Source organism: Mesoplodon densirostris, chromosome 5 (assembly GCF_025265405.1).
Source record: "Mesoplodon densirostris isolate mMesDen1 chromosome 5, mMesDen1 primary haplotype, whole genome shotgun sequence".
NCBI lineage: Eukaryota > Metazoa > Chordata > Mammalia > Artiodactyla > Ziphiidae > Mesoplodon > Mesoplodon densirostris.
The window spans coordinates 11,993,046-12,017,889 of record NC_082665.1 but is presented as its reverse complement, the minus strand read 5'-3'; the positions used below and the strand labels follow the sequence as shown (position 1 = coordinate 12,017,889).

The following is a 24,844-nucleotide window of genomic DNA, read 5'->3' as shown; positions in this document are numbered from 1 at the left end:
GCACCAGCTGATGGGGAATCGCTAAGGTTGTTCTACTGAAAACGTGAAATTGCCCCAAGCGGGCTGCCCTGAAAGGCCCCATTATCTTGACTGTACTCACTGCCCTGGAGGCCTTGGGTGTCCCTGAGGTCCTGAGCAGACACAGAGGTAGAGGCCTCATTATTGTAAGTCTTAATGGTTACTAAGAAATAAAAATCATTTTATAAAATAAAATCGCTTCCTTTCCAATCCCGGCTGGGCAGGATGGCTCCTGCAAAGAAGGTTGGCGAGAAGGGTCGATCCGCCATCAACGAGGTGGTGACCAGAGAACACACCACCTACATTCACAAGCGCATCCATGGAGTGGGTTTCAAGAAGTGTGCCCCTCGGGCACTCAAAGAAGTCTGGAAATTTGCCATGAAGGAGATGGGAACTCCAGATGTACGCATTGGCACCAGGCTCAACAAAGCTGTCTGAGCCAAAGGAATAGGGAATGTCCCATACCGTATCCATTTGCAGTTGTCCAGAAAACCGAATGAAGATGAAGATTCACCAAACAAGCTCTATATGTTGGTTACCTATGTACCTGTCACCACTTTCAAAAATCTACAGACAGTTAATGTGGATGAGAACTAACTGCTGATTGTCCAATAAAGTTATAGAACTGCCAAAAAAACCCCACAAAACTATCTCGGTCCATTGAATTGACTGTAATTATTCAACCCAAACCAGGTCCTTCCTAGGACACGCAGTTGCAAAATGGCTTATATTGATTGCATCGTAAACACTCACATAATTTGACATAGTCTTTTATCAGCCTCCACTTTCAAGATAAGACCTTCAAACAGCATTATTTTTCAAAGAATTACAAGACTGAGGACATTAAAAAAAATCACAAGCAAAACTGACTGTTTAGAGCCAATAACCTGGGCAGGGTCTCAATCAATGAACAAAGCCTATCCAAAAAAGATAAAGAACTTATTTTGCCTGGACAGGATCCCTTGGATGGCAGATCTAAATTTCCTGTTCCTGGTTCTGAGCTTTCAACTGATAAGCTGTATTGGTCATCCTAACAGCTTACTGAAGGTCACTCGGATTCTCCAGGTCAGGCAAAGGAAATTGTAATCTGATCTATCAGTCAGGGATCTAGCAGGAAAGAGATGGAACATTCCAATAGAGCGATTGAAGAGGGTACGATTGAAGGGACAATTTATAGTGGGGTGGGCAAGGGTAAGGGAAACCAACAAGAAAGAATACAGTAGCATAAGGCTAGCAATAGTGGGAAGAGTTTTGTGTTTTTTTGTTTGTTTGTTTGTTTTTTGGCTGCATTGGGTCTTCGATGCTGCTGCAGGCTTCCTCTAGTTGTGGCGAGCGGGGGCTACTCTTTGTTGCGGTGCGCGGGCTTTTCATTGTGGTGGCTTCTCTTGTTGCGGAGCACGGGTTCTAGGCACACGGGCTTCAGTAGTTGTGGCTCGTGGGCTCTAGAGCGCAGGCTCAGTAGTTGTGGCACACGGGCTTAGTTGCTCCGTGGCATGTGGGATCTTCCCGGACCAGGGCTCGAACCCGTGTCCCCTGCATTGGCAGGCTGATTCTTATCCCACTACTAGCTCTAGGCCTGGAGGGAAATGGGAGGAACCATGACCCCAGAGAGAGTACGGATGAGCAGCAGGGTCTATGGCCAACCCACAAACCCTCCAGGAAGGGATCCCACCTCAGTGTCCCCCACCCTCCAATCTCAGACTGATGTCTCCCACTGGCAGAACCCAACCAGAGTCAGAAGGTAAAGGGCTCCGTTGATGCATTTTATACAAAGTGTCTCCCAGGGAAAACAAGGAGCAGAGTGGATCTGGAGGGGCAAATGGAGGGCTCCAGCATCCCAGGGAAGCAATATGAAAAAGAGAAAGTAACATTAAGAACAGAGATCATGGAAGCAAATTTAGATCCATGGCATTGGCATTTTTGCCAAACAAAAGTTTTGATAGCTTTATATTGACAATTTTGTCATCATTGCTTTCATGTGTGTCAGATTATTAAGATGTTTAAAGCATTTTAAACTATCTCATAATTTGGCTTATAATTTTCAAGTTTTCATTTGGAACAGTTTAACTGACTGAGATCACTGTTAAAATGTTTGGGGAACTCTAATTTGTAAAATTCATGTTTTTTGATATAATAATTGTCTAAGCAGAATGTGAATATTTAGATAATTGTTAACTGTTAAAAAAAACAATTTAATGTGGGTTCGTATCAGTGTACAAAAACCCTTGGACATTAAAATTTTTTAATGGGGTAAGTGCAATGTCATTATGAGCCAGGAGGGAGGTAAGTGCCAGGTGACCTTGCAAATCTCCTTTCTGATTCTGTCTTGGGTCAGCCCCAGAGTCTTGTTCCAGAGCCCAGAACCTGAGGTCTTATTTGTATTGTTGTGGGTAGAAGAACTGGGGCTTTCAAGAACCTCAAAGGGAGTAAAAAGACAAATAATCCAATTTTAAAATGGGCAAAGAGGGGGACTTCCCTAGTGGTCCAGTGGTTAAGAATCCGCCATCCAATGCAGGGGACACAGGTTCGATCCCCGGTCAGGGAACTAAGTCCCAAATGCCTCAGGGCAACTAAGCCCACGCACCACAACTACTGGGCCCATGCGCTCTGGAGCCCGCACACCACAGCTAGAGAGAAGCCTGTGTGCTGCAATGAAGAGCTCGTGCTCCACAACAAAAGATCCCACATGCCGCAACTAAGACCGGACACAGCCTAATTAATTAATTGATTGATTAATTAATTAATTAATTAATTTTAAAAGCTGCTGCTCTAAAAAAAAATGGGCAAAGAATCTAAATAGACATTCCTCCAAAGAAGACACACAGTTGGACAAGATGTACATGAAAAGTTGCTCAATATTATTAACAATCAGAGAAATACAATTCAAACCACAATGAGATACCACTTCACATCCAATAGGGTGGCCATAATTAAAAAGACAGATAATAACAAGTGTTGGCAAAGATGTGGAGAAATCAGAACTCCTCTTCTCTGCTGTTAGGATTGTAAAATGATGCAGCTACTTCAGAAAGCAGTCTGGCAGTTCCCTAGACAGAATTACCATATGACCCAGCAATTCCACCTTAGTTATATACCCAAGAGAAATGAAAACATGGGCCCATTCAAAAACTTGTACATGAATGTTCACAGAACTGTTATTCATAATTGCCAAAATATAGATACAACCCCATATATCCATCAACACATGAATGGTAAATAAAATGTGGTATATGCATACAATGGAATATTAGTTGGCCACAAAAAGAAATGAGGTACTGATACAGGCTACAACACAGATGGACCTTAAAGCATGGGAAGAGATATGGGGATATATGTATAGCTGATTCACTTTGTTATAAAGCAGAAACTAACACACCACTGTAAAGCAATTATACTACAATAAAGATGTTAAAAAAAAGAACCAATAAAAAACAATTATAACAAACAAACAAACAAAAAAAGCATTATGCTAAGTGAAAGAGGCCAGTCACAAAAGACCACATTTGTATGATTCCATTTATATGAAATGTCCAGAACAGGCAAATCCATAGAGACAGAAAGTAGATTAGTGACTGCCTAGGGCTGGAAGTTGCAGGGGGAAATGGCAGATAATTGCCAAAGAGTATGGGGTTTTCTAGGGGAGAGAGGAAAGTGTTCTGGAATTAGGTAGTAGTGATGGCTACACAACTCTATGAGTATACTAAAAACCATTCAGTTGCACAAAGTGAAAAAAAAAAGTCTCAAAAGGGCTCAGGGTCACTGGTCTAAATAAGTTTGGGAGGTTCCCAAGCTGAAGAGCAGGGGTCACGTGCCCATAGGGCTGAGATCACATGGCGTAGTTGGGCCCATGAAGCTCTGCCTAAAGGTAATTTGCATTTTTGAAAAGCTAATGGACTTTTTTTTTAGAGCAGTTTTAGGTTCACAGCAAAATTGAGTGAGAATACAGAGTCCCCTCCCCCGCAACCACACACAGCCTTCCCCACCATCAACATCCCACACCAGTATGGCCCATTTGTTGCAATTGATGAACCAATATTCACCCATAGCTATTAACCAAAGGGTCCACTCTTGGTGTTGTCCATTCTATGGGTTTGAACAAATGTATAATGACAGGTATGAACCGTTATAGTATCATACATAGTTTCACTGCCCTAAGAATCCCCAGTGCTTCACCAATTCATCCATTCCTCCTCTCTCACCCCTGCAACCACTGATCTTTTTATTGTCTCCTGTAATGTGGCCTTTTCCAATATATCATATAGTCAGAATCACACAGTATGCAGCCTTTTCAGATTGGCTTTTCTCACTTAGTAACATGCATTTGTTTCCTCCATGTCTTCTCATAGCTTAATAGCTCATTAGCACTAATAATAATATTCCATTGTATAGATGGACCACAGTTTATTTATCCATTCATCTACTGACGGGTGTCTTGATTGCTTCAAATTTTGGCAATTATGAATAAAGCTGCTATACACATTCGTAGGCAGGTATTTGTGTGGACATAAGTTTTCATCAGTTTTAAGTAACACTCTACATGCCAAATACTTGGTTTGTTTTATAAAACTCACCCCTAGTTTGGAACCCCTTTCCCAGAGGCTTCAAGAACCTGGCACAGCTAGATAAGCTCACTCTTCAAAAAAAGGCAAGAAGCTAGTAATTATTTGACCCTCAGGGTACGCTAGTGTTACATATGACCTCACTTGCTCCTCACCACCGGCCTCAGATGGGTGCGTCTTACAGATGAGTAAACTGAGGTTTGGTCCTTCCATTTCTGTGTATTATCCAGTGTTCTCTTAGAGTCTTGGACTCTCGGTGCTGGAAGGAGCCTTAGACATTGCCTAGTCGAATCCCCCTCCCTTTATATATGAAGAACCAAAGGCTTACAGACTCAAGGACATGGCCAAAATCTTGGAGTAATCCTTTCCTCCTCTAGTTCTCTCTCACCCCAAAATACAATCCATCACCAAGACATGTATTATTTACCTTCAAAATAGATTCAACGTGCAGCACTTCTCCCTACCACCATTGCTTCTACCTCAATGAGGCCTCCCTCACCAATCACCTGGATTACTATAAGACCTTCTCAACAGGTTTCTTTCTTTCTTTCTTTCTTTTTTTTTTTTTGCGGTACGCGGGCCTCTCACTATTGTGGCCTCTCCTGTTGCAGAGCACAGGCTCCGGACACGCAGGCTCAGCGGCCATGGTTCACGGGCCCAGCACATGTGGGATCCTCCCGGACCGGGTCACGAACCTGCATCCCCTGCATCGGCAGGCGGACTCTCAACCACTGCGCCACCAGGGAAGTCCCCTCAACAGGTTTCTTTACTTCCTCTCTAGCCCCCCCATCCTATACTTGAATCTTTATACAGCAGCCAGAGGGAGCCTTTTGAGTCATAAATTCATTCCTCTGCTAAAATCTCCATAATGGCCTCCATTTACTCAGAATAAAGGCCAAACCCTTCCCGGAGCCTGCAGGCTCTACAGACTACCTCCCTGGCTCCTTTCCTCCGCACCCCTCCCTCTCCACACTCCAGCTCTCCCAACCTCCTTGCTATGCCTGCGACATGCCGAGCACATGTATGTCTCAGAGCCTTCACACGTGTTCTCTCTTATGCCCAGAACGCTCTCTGTTTACACAGCCCTCTCTTCATGTCATTGCATTTCTGCTGCAATGTCTCCCCTTTGGAAAGATCTTCCTTCTCACTGTCTCTTGTCCTGCTTTGTTCTTTTTCATAGCATGTATCATTACTTGACCTTACATTATTTCAATTCCGTTCAACAAATACTAGTTCACAGAGTTGTCTGTATCCACACTAGACTATAGGCTCCATGAGGGCAGAGACTTTGTGTGTCTTGTTCAGTGCTGGATCCCCAACCCTTAGAACAGTACCTAGTACCCAATAGGTGCTCAAGATCTATTTGTTGGATGCATGCATGAATGAATGAATGCATGCCCAGTAAATGAGTGGCAGACTCAGACCCAGAGCTGAGGTCTTCTGTGTCCCTTGACTGGTTGATTCCCATCTTTTGGATTCTTAGACATGATAGGTACACAATTTGGAGTCAGCACATGTAAACTTTCTTAAACTCTTCCATTTGTAGTTAAATTATATCTGTACCCATAACTAGGACTTGTACAGCATCTTTTTCCCCATGTGGAAATGTAAGCACCTTCACGTTGATTGTTTCTCATTCATTCTAAAATGCAGAATTTATGGCAGGAATTCTACCCCCTCATTGCTTTCTCTCTCCTTCCCATGACCCTATGCTCCTGTTTTTATCCTAGGAGTCTGCCTTGTATTGGGGTTCCTATTACATGAGTCAGACGTCCCTTCTCTATTGAGCTTAGAGGTGCTGCTGGAAGAAGCATCTGAGAAACTCAACCTCAGGGGCTCTGGGAGAGGGAAGGTGAGTGCCTGCTGTGGAAGGGCAAGCGTCACATTATAGTTGAATCTAATGCACCACATGCAATGTTTTTCTTTTTCTTTTTCCTCCAACTGAGGTGAAATTCACATAACATAAAATTAACCTTGTTGAAGTGTACACTTCAGTGCCATTTAGTACATTCACGATGTTGTGCCATCACCACCCATATCAAATTCCAAACCATTTTCATCGCCCACACCCAGTAAGTAATCACTCCCCATTCCCCCTTCCCCCAATCCCTGGCACCCACCAATCTGCTTTCTGTCTCTGTGGATTTACTTATTCTGGGTAGAGTTCATATAAATGGAGTTATACAGTATATGCCCTTTTATGTCTGGCTTCTTTCACTTAGCATGACATTTTAGAGGTTCATGTACATTATAGCATGTTTCAGTGCTTCATGCCTTTTTATGGCTGAATAATATTCATACATACGCACACACACACACACAGCATTTGTTCATTCATCCATTGATGAATATCTGGGTAGTTTCAGGCAATGTTTTTTGGAGCGTGTCTGTAAAGATAAAGCTAAGATGGGAATCTAGTGCTTTCTGACTAACAAAAGAACCTCCACCGCAGTGATGAATTGAAATAACACAACACTGTTTCGGTCGGTCAGTTGCTGCGGGAACAGATTACAGTGGTGGGTTAAGTATCATTAGTGTGTTTATTTACAATGTTCGAAGCACATACCATTTCCAAAAACAAACATACCTTATGTATTTGTCATCAAATAAATTACATTTCTCCACAAAGCCTTCTTTCTTTTTTTTTTTCATCTTAACTCAGTAAACCTAAGGAGAAGGTTTGTCATAAAGGCAACACGCAAGATGGCATTGTGTGGTATAAGCCAGAAGACCTTTGACCCTCCTGGTTAATGATGTTTCATATAAAACAGCCAATAACCTTTTTCGTATCTTGCTCTTTGATGGAGCAATTGAAGGTTACAGGGTTTCTTATTATAGAAAATTGTAACATGTTTTATGATTACGGTCCTTCAGAGACAATTTCTGCTTAAGACACATTGTAGGCGTTAACAAGCAGCTACACCTTTGCTGCTTCCAACTCAGGGAGTGTCTCCAGCACCTGCTCCTTGCTCCTCAGAGCTGCCTTGCCCCTGCTCTCTTGTTCGTCCTCTCCAACCTGCCTTGACCCTCTGGGTCTCCACCATGCACAGTTAAGCTCTGCTGGTGACCCTCCTGTTTGCTGGCCACACCTGCCATGACCTCTCGGCTGAGGTCTTTCCTCTTCTCTCTCCACCCCGTTCTGGCATCAATTTTCCACCTTCCGGAAACACTGCAGTCCACAAACTCCTTAGGGGACTTGATTCTTTATTCTGAGAAGCACAATGAAAATGCATCAGACTTAAGAGAGAGATCAAAGCTTTTCTTTCAAAGCCTATCACTTTATGCAGGTAAAAAAGCGTCCCGAAAAATTGGAAACCTTGTGACTTTTGACAGAAACTGAACTGCATTTGCAATATTTTTGGATATATTAATTGTTACACCTGAAAATAATGAGATTGCCGATTGCATTTAAAATTCAATGAAGTAGGTTAATATTTTACTGGGATAAAAGAACTGCTTGTGAAATATGCTAGCCTGATACAGAAGAAAATTCTGAATATCCTATCATCACTAATAAGAAACTTTGAGTCCTGTAGATACAAAGGACTACATACAATACTGAAGATTCCATAATCACATGGAAAACTACATAAATTGTGTTAGAAGATTCCGTGAAAGGAACAGAGATTAAGAAATATAATCATCTAAGCTAGGATGGGAAGAACATCAAAATTCCTTAAAGTAATGATTTTCAAAGTATGTTCTCTGGACAACAGCAAGCACCTGGAAACGTATCAGAAATGCAAACTCTCTGGTGCCACCCCCGACCTATTGGATCAGAAGCTCTAGGGGTGAGACCTGTATTTAAATCTGTGTTTTAACAAGCCCTTGGGTGATTCTGATGCACACAGAAGTTTGAGGACCACTCCCTTAAATGATACATAAATGGTTAATTTATTACAAAATTTGCAGATTTCTGTATTATTGTGACTTCTTATTTTGCAGGAGTCAGAAAGTACCCTACGGTGGTGGAGATGAATGGATGTGAAACTCCAACAAGAGCAGAAGAGATTCTTTATGACAGCTGAGGTCTATCCTCCAACCCATCTGGCAGGTTTGTGTTCTTTGTGGTTTAACAGTCTTAGAGACATATCTGCCACATTCTGGGTACCTGCATTCTTCCTGCCATTAGCAGGGGCAAATACATTCTAGGAAGCACAAGAGTAGAAATCTGTTCCTCCTCACGAGACTCTCTTAATGGACTTTTGGAGAGAGAAGAGTGGGGCTTTTGCTAGAAGTAGAAATGGGAAGGGTGTCAGCTTTTGGCTCACATTACAATCTATCTTAATTGGATTCCCTCCAGAAGAAGATCCTGAGGTGATGATTGAGAGCATGTAGTTTTCCTGGAAGGTGCAAAGACAAGAGCAGAGGGAAGATGATACAGGAAAAGGAAGACTTCCAACAAACCAGCTATCAAAGAAAATCTTAATCCCATGGAGAAGCTGAGGAAAGTGATGCAGAGCACATTCCTCAGAAGTATCCTAGCCAAGGAGTAAGGGAAGTGGGGTACATATACCGCTATATATATCATTCCCAAGAGCTTCTAGCCTGCATCCAACAAAGGTATAGGTGCTTGCCATTAGCAGATGCTGGCTGATGTACACAGACAAGTAAAGGGAATCCTAAGGGTCATGGATCACCAATAGCGTTGGTATATGCAAGGCCAGACAATAATGTCTGGTCCTGATTCTAGGATTGGAAAATGAGGACTCAGTCCCTGCTTAGGGTGGAGTTTTATTTTGGTTTATTCCTGAAGCAGCAAATAAGCTCTGCAAATGATCAAAACAAAATAAAAAACAGGTGGGTACACATGGCTCTCAACGGCCTCCCTTGTGACTCACTTTCACAATTCTGTGCTCTCAGCAGTTGTACTGAGAAGAGCCTACTGTTGTGGGTTCATAACATTTTATTACCTCTAACCCAGACACAACTTATTCTACTAAATAAGACATCAGTTATAATGCTCAAGAATCATGTTTTTTTTATAAATTTATTTATTTATTTTTGGCTGTGTTGGGTCTTCGTTTCTGTGCGAGGGCTTTCTCTAGTTGCGACGCACAGGGGCCACTCTTCATCGCGTGGCCTCTCACTGTCGCGGGCTTTCGTTGCGGAGCACAGGCTCCGGACGCGCAGACTCAATAGCTGTGGCTCACGGGCCTAGTTGCTCCCCGGCATGTGGGATCCTCCCAGACCAGGGCTCGAACCCGTGTCCCCTGCATTGGCAGGCAGATTCTTAACGACTGCGCCAACAGGGAAGCCCAAGAATCATGTTTTGTGCATCTTGAAAGAAAAAACCAACCTTTGACCTTTTAAATAAATAGATGCCTAAAGATTACCAGACGATGAGAAAACCAGCAGCATAAAAGAGAAAGACAAAGCTAAGCAAACAGAGCAAAGTGACTCTTGGAGAAATAGACTACTGGAACAGAAAAGAAGGTCACGAAAATCCAAGTTCTAAAAGATTTGAGGTGTTGGTGGATCCATAAAACAAGAACAGGGTGCTACTTTAAAAAAAATCAGAATAATAAAGTGCTTTTGAAAATTAAACACACAATTGCAGAAATAAAAATTTCAGTGGAAGTCAAATAAGTCCTCCAAAACCAAGGATAAAAGTACAAAGGGATAAAAAAAAAAAAAAAAAAAACAAGAGTGAACAGATTAAGAGACATCAAGGGTCAATGAAGAAAGTAAAACTTCCTACTGATAAGAAGAGAACAGAGAAAATGGAGAGGAGAAAGTATCTGGAAAGCAATACAATGATGGGACTCTTGGTTCTGGATCTATATCAATACGCAGCTCAGGACAGTGATCCTTGAAACAACCGAGATAAGCTCTGTGATTGCCCAGGCTGACTTTCTGGAGAGAACTGCCAGGAATCAGCACAGAGAGGAGGAACCCAGAGCCCTGTGGGTTGACTAGATGGAACTAGGAATCCACAAAGGCTGAAGCAGCTAGATTTCACAGGGCAGAAGTACAGGGTATAAAATCTGGATATCAGGAGAGAGATCTAAGTGGAAGACAATTTTGGGAACCACCGGCATAAATGACAGCCAATGAACTCATGGAGGGGAAGAGACCACGAGGGGAGATTGCTTAAAATGAGTAAAAAGAGGGGTTAGGACAAAACAGTGCGGGACACCAATATTAAGTAAAAAGCAGTGGTGTGGGTTTGCGATGGAGTTGAGAATGGCCAGAGAGACAGAAGGAACAGCAAATGAGTGTGAAATCATGAGACCCTGAGAACAAGGGAACAGGGAATGATGTGGTATATATATTCAATGGAATACTACTCAGCCATTAAAAAGAATTACATTTGCAACAACATGGGTAGACTTGGAGGGTATTATGCTTAGTAAGTCAGAGAAAGACAAATACTGTATGATATCACTTTAATGTGGAATCTAAGACACACAACAAACTAGTGAATATAACAAAAGGGAAACAGACTCACAGCTATAGAGAACAAACTAGTGGTTACCAGTGGGGAGAGAGAAGGGGGGAGGGGCAAGAAAGGGGTAAGGGATTAAGAGGTACAAACTGCTATGTAAAAAATAAATAAGCTACAAGGGTATATTGTACAGCACAGGGAATAGAGCTAATATTTTATAAGAACTATAAATGGAGTATAACATTTGAAAATTGTGAATCACTATATCAAAAAAGCAAACAACCCAGTCAAAAAATGGGTAGAAGACCTAAATAGACATTTCTCCAACAAAGACATACAGATGGCCAAAAAGCACATGAAAAGATGCTCAACTTCACTAATTATCAGAGAAATGCAAATCAAAACTACAGTGATGTATCACCTCACACTGGTCAGAATGGCCATCATCAAAAAGTCTACAGGGAATTCTCTGGCAAACCAGTGGTTAGCGCTCTGTGCAGCACAGGTTGGATCCCTGGTCGGGGAACTCCTGAAAGCCACATGGCACAGCCAAAAACAAAGTCTACAAACAATAAATACTGGAGAGGATGTGGAGAAAAGGGAACCCTCGTACACTGCTGGTGGGAATGTAAATTGATACAGCCACTATAGAGAAGAGTATGGAGGTTCCTTAAAAAACTAAAAATAGAACTACCATATGATCTAGCCATCCCACTCCTGGGCATATATCTGGAGAAAACCATAATTAGAAAAGATACATCACCCCCAATGTTCATTGCAGCACTATTTACAAAAGCCAAGACGTGGAAGCAACCAAAATGTCCATCAACAGAGGAATGGAAAAAGAAGATGTGGTACATATATACAATGGAATATTACTCAGCCATAAAAAAGAATGAAATAATGCCATTTGCAGCAACATGGATGGATCTAGAGATTGTCATACTGAGTGAAGTAAGTCAGACAGAGAAACAAATATACGATATTTCTTATACGTGGAACCTAAAATAATGGTACAAATGAACTTATTTACAAAACAGAGTCGCAAATGTAAAAAACAAACTTATGGTCACCAAAGGGGAAATGTGGTGCAGAGGGATAAATCAGGAGCTTGGGTTAACGTACACACACTATTATATATAAGATAGATAACCAACAAGGACCTACTGTATAGCACAGGGAACTCTACTCAGTATTCTGTGATAACCTACATGAGAAAAGAAATGAAAAAGAATGAATATATGTATACGTATAACTGACCTGAAACTAACACAACATTGTAAATCACCCCTACTCCAATAAAAACTTTTTTTTAATTGTAAATCACTATGTTGTACCTCTGAAACGTATAATACTGTACATCAGCTATACTGCAATTTTTAAAAAATTAATAAATAAAAAAGAAAAAGAAAGAAAGCCTGTGACACTCCCTTGGTTTCCCTTTTTTCTCTGGATGCCTCTTCTGGGACCCATTTGTAGATTCTTCTTTTCCTTCCTGAATTTATGTGCCTGTGTTCCTCAGTTCTCTATCATTCTCATTCTATACACTTTCCCTCTTAGGGACCTCATATGCATGCATGGATTCATTTAATAAAATATAAAGCTGATGACTACCAAATCTATTTTTCCAACTCAGACCTCTACATGAAACATTTACCCGCTAAAGCAGGTAATGTGTCTCAACATAAACTCATTGTCTTTTCCACTCTACTCTTCACTCCTCTTCTATTTTCTCTCTTGGTGATGGGTTCACTGTCAAGTCATTCTTTGAAGTGGAAACCTAGGAGTTATCCTTGTTGAAAGAAATAATCAATAAACAATCTATAACTTGAATAGAAAATAATTTCATTTGAGCCAAACTGAGGACTATAGCCTGGGAGACACAGATTCAAGAAGCACTTGAGGGCTTCCCTGGTCGTGCAGTGGTTGAGAATCTGCCTGCCAATGCAGGGGACACGGGTTTGAGCCCTGGTCTGGGAAGGTCCCACATGCCGCGGAGCAACTGGGCCCGTGAGCCACAACTACTGAGCCTGCGCGTCTGGAGCCTGTGCTCTGCAACAAGAGAGGCCGCAATAGTGAGAGGCCACGCGATGAAGAGTGGCCCCCGCTCGCCGCAACTAGAGAAAGCCCTCGCACAGAAACGAGGACCCAACACAGCCAAAAAATTAATTAATTAATTAATTTAAAAATAAAAAAGAAGCACTTGAATTGTGTTCTGCTGGACTACAGAAAAGGGGAGGCTTATAAAAGCAAAATTATATAAGTTTGTCAAGAATTATAATTGGAACTGGCAAGAAGTAAGGGTGCTTGTGAAGCAAGGATTGGTTGGGGTCTGAAATGGTTGCATAGTTACAAGGGGAGACCTCGAGACCAGAAGGTTGCAGCTGGCAGCCGCTAACAGATACTGTTTTGAGAATGGCTGTTGCTGTCCTTGAGTCTGATACAGTTCAGAAAATTCAAGTTCTCAGTAATGCAGGAACATGTCTGAAACCACATCCACAATGACCACCCAGTTCCATTTTGAATGGTTGAACTACAGCTACTCCATTTTGAGTTTTAAATGCATTCTCTTCTTTAATGGTTAAAGCAGATGTCCAGTGCATGTTTAATAAGCCACAAAACAGGCTGTTCTAGTTAGCATAAAGTTAAGCCAGAATGAGTTCCCCATATCTCAACATGTGAAAACGTCTTCCATCATCTTCAACTACAACCTCTTCCACAACTAATTAGCAAAAGATAGATGCTACTCCCTAGTATTCACTAGCTCCTTACCTTATTCATGACTCCAGTCCTACCTTAAAGGCCATCCCTTTTATCCTGGCCTAACCAACAACCCTATTTTAAGAAATATTTCAGCGGCGCGGTCTGCTTCGACCGGTCTCCCGCGGAGCCGATTAAGCGCGGACGCCAAGCCCAGCCCGCCTCTGAGCGCCTGCTGCGGGCGTGGCGACGCCATGGAGCGTTTTGATAAAGCGGCTCTGAACGCGCTGCAGCCGTGCGACTTCAGAAATGAAAGTTCATTAGCATCCACTCTGAAGACCCTCCTGTTCTTCACAGCTTTAATGATCACTGTACCTATTGGGTTATATTTCACGACTAAATCTTATGTTTTTGAAGGCGCCTTTGGGATGTCCAATAGGAACAGCTATTTTTATGCTGCTATTGTTGCAGTGGTCGCCGTCCATGTGGTGCTCGCCCTCTTTGTTTATGTGGCCTGGAATGAAGGCTCAAGGCAGTGGCTGAAGGTAAACAGGATTAAAATGAACATCACCTTTTGATAGCATTAAACTGATTTTTTTTAAATGGTAAATGCGTCTGGGGTATTGATGATTTTAATAAAGTTGAAAGAACATGTTAAAATCAATCTTATGGAATCACGTTTGACTAGTGTAAATTTTGATCCTTCTAAAACAATGGTTTGTATCATCAGTTTTAACTGTATGAGCCTCTCATTTGCAAATGAGAATTTGGAAAAGTTAAATTGGTTACAAATAAGTATGTGAAATTAGTTACACATTATTCTGGGAAGAATTTGATTATCTTACAACAAAACAAAATTTTATAGCATTTTGTCTTTTGGTTGGCTTTGAGTTTTACTCCTCTGGATATATTCAGATGTACGTAGTGGAGCAAATCTAAACTTTATTTTTCGCTGGAACAATTTTCCTGACTATCATGAAAATACCAGGTCATTGGATTTTGGGTTGTAAATGCGTATTGGAAATTGCTTAAATTGTGGACACTGGAATTAATCTGAATGTCACTGAGAAATTTTGCATAAAGTAATCCCTCGTCAATAGAAATCTTTCATGACTATTTCATGGGGAAACTAGGCTGAATCACACCCATTCATGTAAAAGGACGGGGTTTATTGAAGAATGCAGACAGCTAAGCAAAGAGAGCTACCTGCCTAGGCACCCAGCTTACTCCCTAAAGGCCCCTTGCAGGCCAGCCTCCTGCTTTCAGACAAACTCTGTAACGATCTGCTTTGCTCTGGTCATTCAACAATGAACTTATGCTTTAATTACAAGGTTGTGTAAACTCCCTTTAAATTTGTTTTTCCTACTTTTAAATAATGTATATGAGTGAATTTACATTTAAATGTGTTCATTTTTGCATACTTAGGGAGTATAAACTATCCTGAAAATAGATTATTTTTATCATCCAGGAAGTATTCTTGGAATTTCTAGTCTAGTCTTTTAAATCAGTGCCGTTATATCCCAGATACATCAATAGATAATGTATCTAAGTTAGATAATCCTTGAGGTCCTTTCTGATAGAAAAAGACCCTGTGGTTTTACTTTCGTATCCTTGGTCTGTGTTCTTTCTAGCCACTTGGTACTACTTGTGTGCAATCTAAAAACACACCCCAAAAAAGTGCATATTAAAACAGGAAGAAAATTTAAATTCCCTGTAATGTTGCCACCTGGAGATAACCACTATTTTGGTTTACATCCTGTGTGTATTTCTTAATGCTAGTTTGTTACACACGAGAAGTTTGGTTTAAGTTCAAATTCTGCCAATTTTACCTGGCGGCTATTTGCATTTTTTCAGATGAGTGATTATTGGCCATTTTCTTAAAAAGCACATTCTACCTTTACTCTTTTTTTCTTTTTAAATAGTAATAGCTTTCATTTATTGAGTCTTTTTTTTTTTTTTTTTTTGGCATCTTTGTTGGAGTGTGGTTGCCTTGCAGTAGTGTGTTGGTTTCTGCTTTGTAACGGAGTGAATCTGTTATACGTGTACATGTGTTCCCGTGTCTCTTCCCTCTTGCATCTCCCTCCCTCCCGCCCTCCCTATCCCACCCCTCTGGGTGGTCGCAGAGCGCCGAGCTGATCTCCCTGTGCTGTGCGGCTGCTTCCCACTATCTATTTTACGTTTGGTGGTGTGTGTATGTCCATGCCACTCTCTCACTTTGTCACAGCTTGCCCTTCCCCCTCCCCGTGTCCTCAGGTCCATTCTCTAGTAGGTTACTCTTTTAACTAGACATCTCCTTGTACAAATTTCCTGTCATTGATAATCCCTAATACAATGGCCCTTGTTGTGAGTGTTTGCCATCACTGGTTTTGTTTGTTCACCCCTACTTTTGATGTTGAACTGGACTAAAGGAGTAGAGAGGTAGGCATAAAAGCAAAGAAGGCATTTGTGTTTATTTAATTGTTGAGAAGAAATAAAAGATTATTGTAGGACTATTTTTTATTCTTGCTTATAGTTAAATGTTATCTACAGTTTAAATGTCTTAAGTAGTTATTCTAAATGTAAAATGTTTTCTTAAAAAGACTACAGTTTTGGTATAAAATTCTACAAATTTAATATGAAATTGTAGGATACTCCAGATTGAGTCTAGTGTACTGTATGGTAGATTTCTAGATGATCCCCTCTTTAGATGCCTTGTTGTACTAAAATTTGTCCACCTGATTTCTTTTTCTATAACGTCAAGGTTTTTCTTGTACTTTTGGGACTTATGCTATTTGTAAAACGTTAATGTCCAGTGTTGGATTGTTTTGTTTGATTTCAGATATGCTGAGTAGATAACATGGGTGTGTTTCTGCAAGTATTTAAACTGGGGATTCATGCAAAAGCAGATGTAATTTCCTCTTGGAAAAGGTACCCAGCATTTGAAAGTTAGAATCGGATGCTAAGGTTGATGTTTGGGGTTATTACAATATAGACTTGTTTTCACACCAGTTAATATTTTCTTAGGGTTTTAACTGTTAACTGAGTAGTTTGCTGCTGTTGAAATAACATGGTATTTGACAAATAGATTTATTTTTCAAGATGTCTCAGTGATTTCCTCTTGTACAATGTATATACTTCAGGGTGTATAGAAAGGAAAGCTACAATTGAGCCCTTATATAAATGTTATAAGGTAGGAATATGTTCACTATTGTTTGAAAACTGATTGTAAGAAGAACCTCAATTAGGGAGTGTAGCTTGAAGTGTCAGTACAGGCTACTGATTTAACACATGACCTTCTTCACCTCACCTCCCATTTTGCCCCCCAGAATATAATCTTTATTCTCATTGTGCTAAAAAATGAAAAGTCTGCTGTAGAATGCATCTGATGTCATTAGCTCTTCAAGTGGATACCATTTTACATGTGACAGCAGAATTCAGTTTTGAATTGCTGAAGAAATTTAAACCCTCCATAAAAAAGAAAAAAAACCAACCTGCGTTTCATGGGAATCTAACAGAAATACACTGTAAGATTATTTTCATCATAAAGATCTCATCAGCTTTGCCACCCCCCAAAAAAGAAATATTTCAGTCTCCCACTGTTCTCTCTAACTCACTCTCCACACTGATGCCAGAGTGTTTCTACTGGAAAATTGGATCAAGTTATTGCTCCTTTTAAAGAAATCCATTTAGATATTCTCCATAGCCTTCAATTTCAAAATTAAACCTCTCAACTTAAAAAGGGTCTAAAAAAAGAAAAGAAAGAAAGAAAAGGAAAGAAGAGCTGCAAGTTCAGATGCATGTGAGATTTTGGTGGTGAGAAACTAAAGTCTGATCTGTGGTTGCTTGAATTTTCCAAGAAAGTAGGAGTTGAATGGGACATCTGTTGAAAATGAGAAGTGGTGGGGCAGAGATTTGCAGTGAGTGCAGAAGGTTTTAAACGTCAGCCCAGTTGAGGTTAGACAAGAAAGTTTTGATTTTGGGGTCACATGATCCTTCAGAATAGCAGACCTAGATCTTCCCCCTGAGCCTTTCTGAAATAGAAAATACAATAACCACAATGGCCAGGGGAAAAATTAGCCAATATTTATTGAACACCTTGTGCCAGATTCTGGTGTTGGGGTTCAGGGAGGGTCACCCCAAAATATGCTGATGGCACGTTGATTATTTTGTATTGAAGTTGTTTGAGAAGCAGTGGATGCAAGAAGAAAATTGACCCTCCTCTGTCCCCGTGAAAGCAGGAAATAAATCTTCCATGTGAAAGGTGCACTCCCTTGCATCTGGAAGTAGGACACCCTTATCACAAGAGATAGGGAATTCAGGTCCAAGAAGCCTATATAAACCAACTTTGTTACTTCTTGAATTTACTACCCCAAACCCAAACTCTGTTTAATATTTATTTATTTATTTGGCTGTGCCAGGTCTTAGTTGCAGCAGGCAGGCTCTTAGTTGCAGCTTGCAGGATCTAATTCCCTGACCAGGGATCGAACCCAGGACCCCTGTATTGGGAGCACAGAGTCTTAACCACCAGACTACCAGGGAAGTCCCCCAAACTTTGTTTAGATTCTTCACTAATTAAGCACCCAAAACTAAGTTTCTTTGTCCTGACAATTCCTCACAAATTTATTATTTCTTTATCAAAAAAGTATAAAAGCTGCCTGCTTTGGCCACCTCTTAGGGCCCGTTTCTATGAGAACTCCATATATACAAGTTAAAATTTGTTTCTTTCCTCCTGTTAATCTCTCTAGTGTCAATTTTATTATTAGTCCAGCTGCAAGAACTTAAGAAGGGAGGGGAGGGGGAAATTCCCTCCTCCCTGACAGTTGGTAAGCCAGCCAAGAGACTGGCCAGACCCCTGCCACCCCAAGGCTGCTACAGCTGAGAGATCCTGAGACACCTGACAAAGGCCAGCAGAAGCTAAGATTTCTTATCACGTCAGCCTCCCAGATCTCTGCCTGCAGGGTCTGGTTGAAGAGAAAGTGGTGGGAGTCCCTTTTCTCTCTCTCTCTTTTTAGATTAGCAGGAGATTAGTTTTGGAGCTAGTTCCTTGTGACACAGAGCCTCTGGCATTTGGTAAATGAGTACTCTTGCTTTTTATTGATTCTGTCCTCCCAGATGGCCACTGTTTTTCTTTGTCTCTATCTGTTGTGTCATTTGTCAGAAGGAGGAAGAACGATAGGGCAGAACACATGCGTAGGCCCTATAAGCCTGCCGTTCAAGCAATAGTAGAAGTCTTCCCCCCAAGATTAATTGGTCTAAGGTCAAATTATATACTCAGAAGAATGGGGAACATCCAAAAGCCTTTGTTGAACGTTTTATACAAACTTTTCAAAGACACACCGCACTGAACCCAGAAGCCCCAAGAACACAGGAATCTCTTCATATCTGCTTTAGTGGGAAATTTTCTCCCTGTTATAAAAAACAGATTCAAAATAGTGCGGTCAGTTGGTCTGGGCAACCGCTAAGCTAATAATGGAAGCTGTAGCTCAATTCTTTGAAAATAGTTTGCAGGAATGTCGGCGGGGGGCGGCGGGGGGAACAGTTAAAAGCAAGAGTTCTTGCTTTGCAACTGGAATCTTTAGAAAAACAAAAGCATGATTCTAAGAGCAACTCCACACCCACTCAGAGCTCTTCCTATTTGCCTCCAGACAATTGCAGATACTGTAAGAAATCCAGACATTGGAGGAAAACCTGTCCTGCACTTAAGAGAAAGGAAAGTTTAAGAAACAACCTCTCTAGGTCCTATTACTCCCAGGTTCATGTTTCTCCTCCTGACAGACAATTCCCCCTCAAATGACAGTATCAGCGGATCCTTAGTTCAACCCCAAAAGCCTACCATTTTTTTAATAGATCCTTTTTGGAGTACAATTACTTCACAATACTGTGTTAGTTTCTGTTGCATAACAAAGTGAGTCAGCCATATGCATACACATGTCCCCATATCCCCTCCCTCTTGAGCCTCCCTCCCACCCTCCCATCTCACCCCTCTAGGTCATTGCAAAGCACCACCCAGGCTCTTTTAATTAACCCTTCCATCATCTTCCATTGTTGTAATACTGTAAATCCAGCTACTTCATGCCCCCTCCCTGGTGATGGAGAGCCTGATTCCATTCCACATGATTGCCTTGGAACTACAACAATGGTCTCAAAGCCACAGGAAGATCTCTCAGACATCCCTTCGGACAACCAAGACTAACTTCTATTTTGTGATGGCTCATAAATGAAATTTCGAGAGAAACATAATAACTAGTTATGCCATGGGTTCCCCACATGAAACACCTGAAGCATAATCTTTGCCCACTGTCAAACCAGCCCAAGCTGCTGAGCTTGTAGCTTTTACTAGAGTGTGTACATTAGAAAAAGGGAAAACCACTTCTCTTTTGGAGTCTGCCATGTTGTTGGCTCAATTTGGAAATCCCGTGGATTCTTAACCTCTGCAGGGACTCCTATTGCTAATGGGCATATAATTGCTGCCCTATTACAAGCTATCCACTTCCTTTCTAAAACTGCTATTGTTCACTGTTCAGCCCACACTGAGAAGACAGATTCTATAACTTTAGGGAACAATAGGGCTGGCAGAGCAAAACGGACCCCCTTATCCTTTCTTCAGCCAGTTTTTAAACCTGCCTTCATCCCTGACTGATAATAATTATCAGGCAAATGTCCCACAATCTGGAAAAAAAACAAATAAAACCAAAATGGTACCAGACAATTATGAGATGGATTAGACATTGAGCCAAACGAACTTCCCATAGCTCCTTTTCTTTTGACTTTTTGATTTGCACTTCTTTAATTAAAACAAAAGTTTTAGTGCCCCCATCTTGGTTTCTAAATACTATTTCCCACTAAAAGAAGCCTGGGCCCCTTGGAGAAATGGTTGATTTCAGGGCTGGGGCAGGAAAAATATAAAATGAGCCTAGAACATTTTATGCCCAAAGGTAAAGAAGTGCTCAAAAAAAAAAAAAAAGATGGGATGTATCGAAAGAAACAGGAGCCAGCTTGAAATGGCTCCCCCTGGCCAAGACTGGAACAATTTGAGCACTAAAATAAAAAGGGTGAATAGCTGGAGTACAGGGGATTTGGGGAGCAGTAAAACGATTCTTTTTTTAAAAATAAATTTAATTATTTATTTATTTTTGGCCGCATTGAGTCTTCGTTGCTGCGCGTGGGCTTTCTCTAGTTGCGGCGAGCGGGAGTTACTCTTCATTGTGGTGTATGGCCTTCTCATTGCAGTGGCTTCCCTTGTTGTGGAGCATAGGCTCTAGGTGTGCAGGCTTCAGTAGTTGTGGCACGTGGGGTCAGTAGTTGTGGCACACGGGCTTAGTTGCTCCGCAGCATGTGGGATCTTCCCAGACCAGGGCTCGAACCCATGTCCCCTGCATTGGCAGGCAGATTCTTAACCACTGGAGCAGTAAAACTATTCTGTGTGATACTGTAGTGGTAGGTTGATATTAACCATTTGGCAAAACCCATAGAACTATACAACACAAAGAGAGAACCCTAATGTAAACTATGCATCTTAGTTAATAATAATGTATCAGTATAGAATCATTAATTGTAACAAGTGTACCATACCATTGCAAGATATTAACAATAGGGGAAACGGGGTGGGGGGGATGGAAGGGAATATATGGGAACTGTCTATACTTTCTATAGAAAAGTATATTCTACAGTATATTCTAAAAGTATATCTGTCTATTTTTCTATAAATCTAAAACTGCTCTAAAAAGTGAAGTCTAATAATTTAAAAAGTTTTTAAATAAATAAGGATTGGGACTTCCCCGGTGGCTTAGTGGTTAAGAATCTGCCTACCGGGCCTCCCTGGTGGCGCAGTGGTTGAGAGTCCGCCTGCCGATGCAGGGGATACGGGTTCGTGCCCCGGTCTGGGAGGATCCCATATGCCGCGGAGCGGCTGGGCCCGTGAGCCGTGGCCGCTGGGCCTGCGCATCCGGAGCCTGTGCTCCGCAACGGGAGAGGCCACAACAGTGAGAGGCCCGCATACCGCAAAAAGAAAAAAAAAAAAAAAAAAAAAAGAATCTGCCTACCAATGTAGGGGACACGGGTTCGAGCCCTGGTCCAGGAAGATCCCACATGCCTTGGAGCAATTAAGCCCGTGTGCCAAAACTACTGAGCCTGCGTTCTAGACCCCTGATTCCAATCATGAAGAAACATCAGACAAGCCCAAATTGAAAAGCATTCTGTAAAATAATTAGCCTGTATAAAAAAAAAAAAAAAAGTCGGTGTTGTGAAAGACCAAGGCCAGGTAACTGCTCCAGATTAAAGAAAGCTAAAGTTCAGGGAAAAAGAAGTTTGTATGCATACTTGTATGTGTAGACAGAGATGACAAATACAACAAAGTATCATCAACTTGGTGAATCTGGGCAAAGGGTACGCAGGAGTCCTCTTACTATTTTTGTAACTTTTCTGTAAGTTTGAAATTATTTCAGAATAAAAAGTTTAAAAACATGTTTTATGGAAAAACTGCAAGTGTAACTGATGCTGAATTTCAGCCTCTGCACACTGGTGCTGGATGAAATCTTGGAGACAGGGTTTTGGGTGAAGTAGAAAGAAATAGCTTTATTGCTTTGCCTGACAAAGGGGACCACAGTGGGCTAAAGCCCTCAAGCCTGTGTGTTCCGCCCTGCAGGAGGTAGTGAAGAGTCTTATAGTGTTCAAGGAGCAGGGTGTGATCAGCTTGTGGACATTCTTCTGATTAGTTGGTGGTGAGGTAATTGGGAGTCAGCATTATCAACCTTCTGGTTCCAACCGGTCTGGGGTCTATGTGCTTGTGGGCAACATACAGTTAACTTCTTCCACCTGGTGGGGGTTTCAGTATCTGCAAAACAGCTCAAAGGATGTGGCTCAGCATATTATCTTTGGCCCTTGAGAAGGAACTAAAGGTCCCTGACTCTGTTTAATGACTAAACTATTATTATTTTGCCTTGCTTGACTTTCTTTCTGCATTTTCTCACTTCTCAGGTCAAATTTATTCTTTTTTTTTTTTTCTTTTTTTTTGGCGATACACGGGCCTCTCACTGTTGTGGCCTCTCCCGTTGCAGAGCACAGGCTCCGGACGTGCAGGCTCAGCGGCCATGGCTCACGGGCCCAGCCACTCCACGGCATATGGGATCTTCCCGGACCGGGGCACGAACCCGTGTCCCCTGCATCAGCAGGTGGACTCTCAATCACTGTGCCACCAGGGAAGCCCCAAATTTATTCTTTGACTAAAGTTTTTCTACAGACAAAAGTCAGGTGGAGGACATGGAGGGGCGGGAGTAGGGTCTATTCTGGGAAGGCCTGATAGGTTCCTGTTCAGTTACATAACCTCTGATGGATCATTTTGACTTGAATAAAGGGGGTGGAGGGGAAGTTCTAGGTTAAGGTTACAGAGCTAGCACCACACAGGAAATTAATTCATGTTTCATCCAGAGACAAACTATCACAGCAAACAAGTTGAAACTGAAGTGCACAAAGTACTACAGGGTGTCACGCCTGTGGTAATTTTTAAAAATTCAATCCAATTTTATTAAGATACAATCCAATCTTTACAATTATTGTATTAAGATGGGAAAAAATCATGAAAGTCTTCTGTGCCATTCAACTGGTTTTACAAAATATATTTACTGACCTTTCTTTAATAAGTTTAAAACATTAGCATGTCATGTAGCAATACTGAAAAACAAAACAAAGCATTAAATCCATTAAAATTGCTTTTATTGTGAACAAATGAAAATCAAAAGAAACTATACAGGTATTCACTAGATATAATTCTTGCATTTTAAAATAGATTTGGAGGACTTCCCTGATAGCACAGTGGTTAAGAATCCACCTGCCAATGCAGGGGACACGGGTTCGAGCCCTGGTCCGGGAAGATCCCACATGCTGCGAAGCAACTAAGCCTGTGCTCCACAACCACTGAGCCTGTGCTCTAGAGCCCACAAGCCACAACTACTGAGCCCGCATGCCCAAACTACTGAAGCCTGCATGGCTAGAGCCCGTGCTCCGCAACAAGAGAAGCCACCGCGATGAGAAACCCACGCAACCCAACGAAGAGTAGTCCCCCCCTCGCCGCAACTAGAGAAAGCCCGCACACAGCAACGAAGCCCCAATGCAGTCAAAAATAAATAAATAAATTTTAATAAAATAAAATAGATTTGGACATATTTCCACTTGAATGTGATTTGTGTTGCCAAAAATGCTATGTGCATCTCGAGCTGCCCACCAAAGTGGAGGGAAATTTTTCAACATATTTTTAAAATATTTCGAATGAAATGTTTCAGTCCATGAAATACTTTGGGCCCATTGTTCTATTCCAACTAGTTTGCAAGAACAACTTTTGGACGGCAGGAAATAAAAACTTTAATGAAAACCATAAGTCGTTGTCAAGGCTTTTAATGAGAGTATGATTAATAAGTTCAATCAGGAACTTCCTTCTTCCATGTACAGCCACATAGTCTCATCTGGTATTTTTCCATCTATGACCTCAATGGAAGCAAGACACTGACATACTCACAACCAAACCTAAAATTTTATGAATCACAAAGTAATAATCCAAGGTTTTTAAAAATGAGGGCTAACAACTGGACAGATTTACTAAAAATCATTGTTCACTTGAAATGGGTGAATTTCATGGTATTCAAATTACACCTCAGTTGTTTATAAGGCAATATTCAAGCGCATAGTTCTTTACCAAAACTCATTTTACTTTATAATTGAGCATTAAATTGTCTTGTTCTTATAATTAACAGTTACGCCTTTGACTACTTATTTCATCATTCGTCCTTTACATTCTCCCTTTTGTGTATTTTATAATGTACATAATCTATTATTAACGTACTTAAATAACCATTGAATAATGGACTCAAATTATTTACTGATAAGGGCGGATGATCAAAACAGCTTAGGGACCTCTGTTCCGGACACCACCCCCAAGGCCCAGACGCCGTCACGATCCTCTCCAAGGGACCCGTGCTGACCCGGGCCAGGTCGCTCAGAAAACGGGAGCTCAAAGTGTCTAGGCTTAACTCTGGACACGCCTACCCTTCGCGGCCTGACCCGCTCGGAAGCTTCCTCATTTCCTTCTCCCTTAATTCCCAAGCCTCCCCAACGCCGCTTTTCCAGGCTCCCTTGTCCGCTACCTGGGCCGGGGAGGGCGAGGGACGAGAGCGCCCGACAGTGGCCTCCGGCTGCTATTAGCGGGAAA

At 41.5% G+C, this 24,844-nt stretch overlaps 1 protein-coding gene and 1 pseudogene across 1 annotated transcript; both read left to right on the top strand.

Annotated features, from left to right (window-relative positions):
* The first annotated feature begins 216 nt into the window (after nucleotides 1–216).
* LOC132490941 (large ribosomal subunit protein eL31-like) lies at nucleotides 217–655 on the top strand (annotated as a pseudogene).
* A 13,213-nt stretch (nucleotides 656–13,868) lies between these two features.
* On the top strand, nucleotides 13,869–14,224 carry LOC132491124 (vacuolar ATPase assembly integral membrane protein VMA21-like). The gene is given in 2 exon segments (XM_060099963.1): nucleotides 13,869–14,202; nucleotides 14,205–14,224. Coding segments are annotated over 2 exon segments (303 nt in total). The 5' UTR covers nucleotides 13,869–13,919.
* Nucleotides 14,225–24,844: the final 10,620 nt, after the last annotated feature.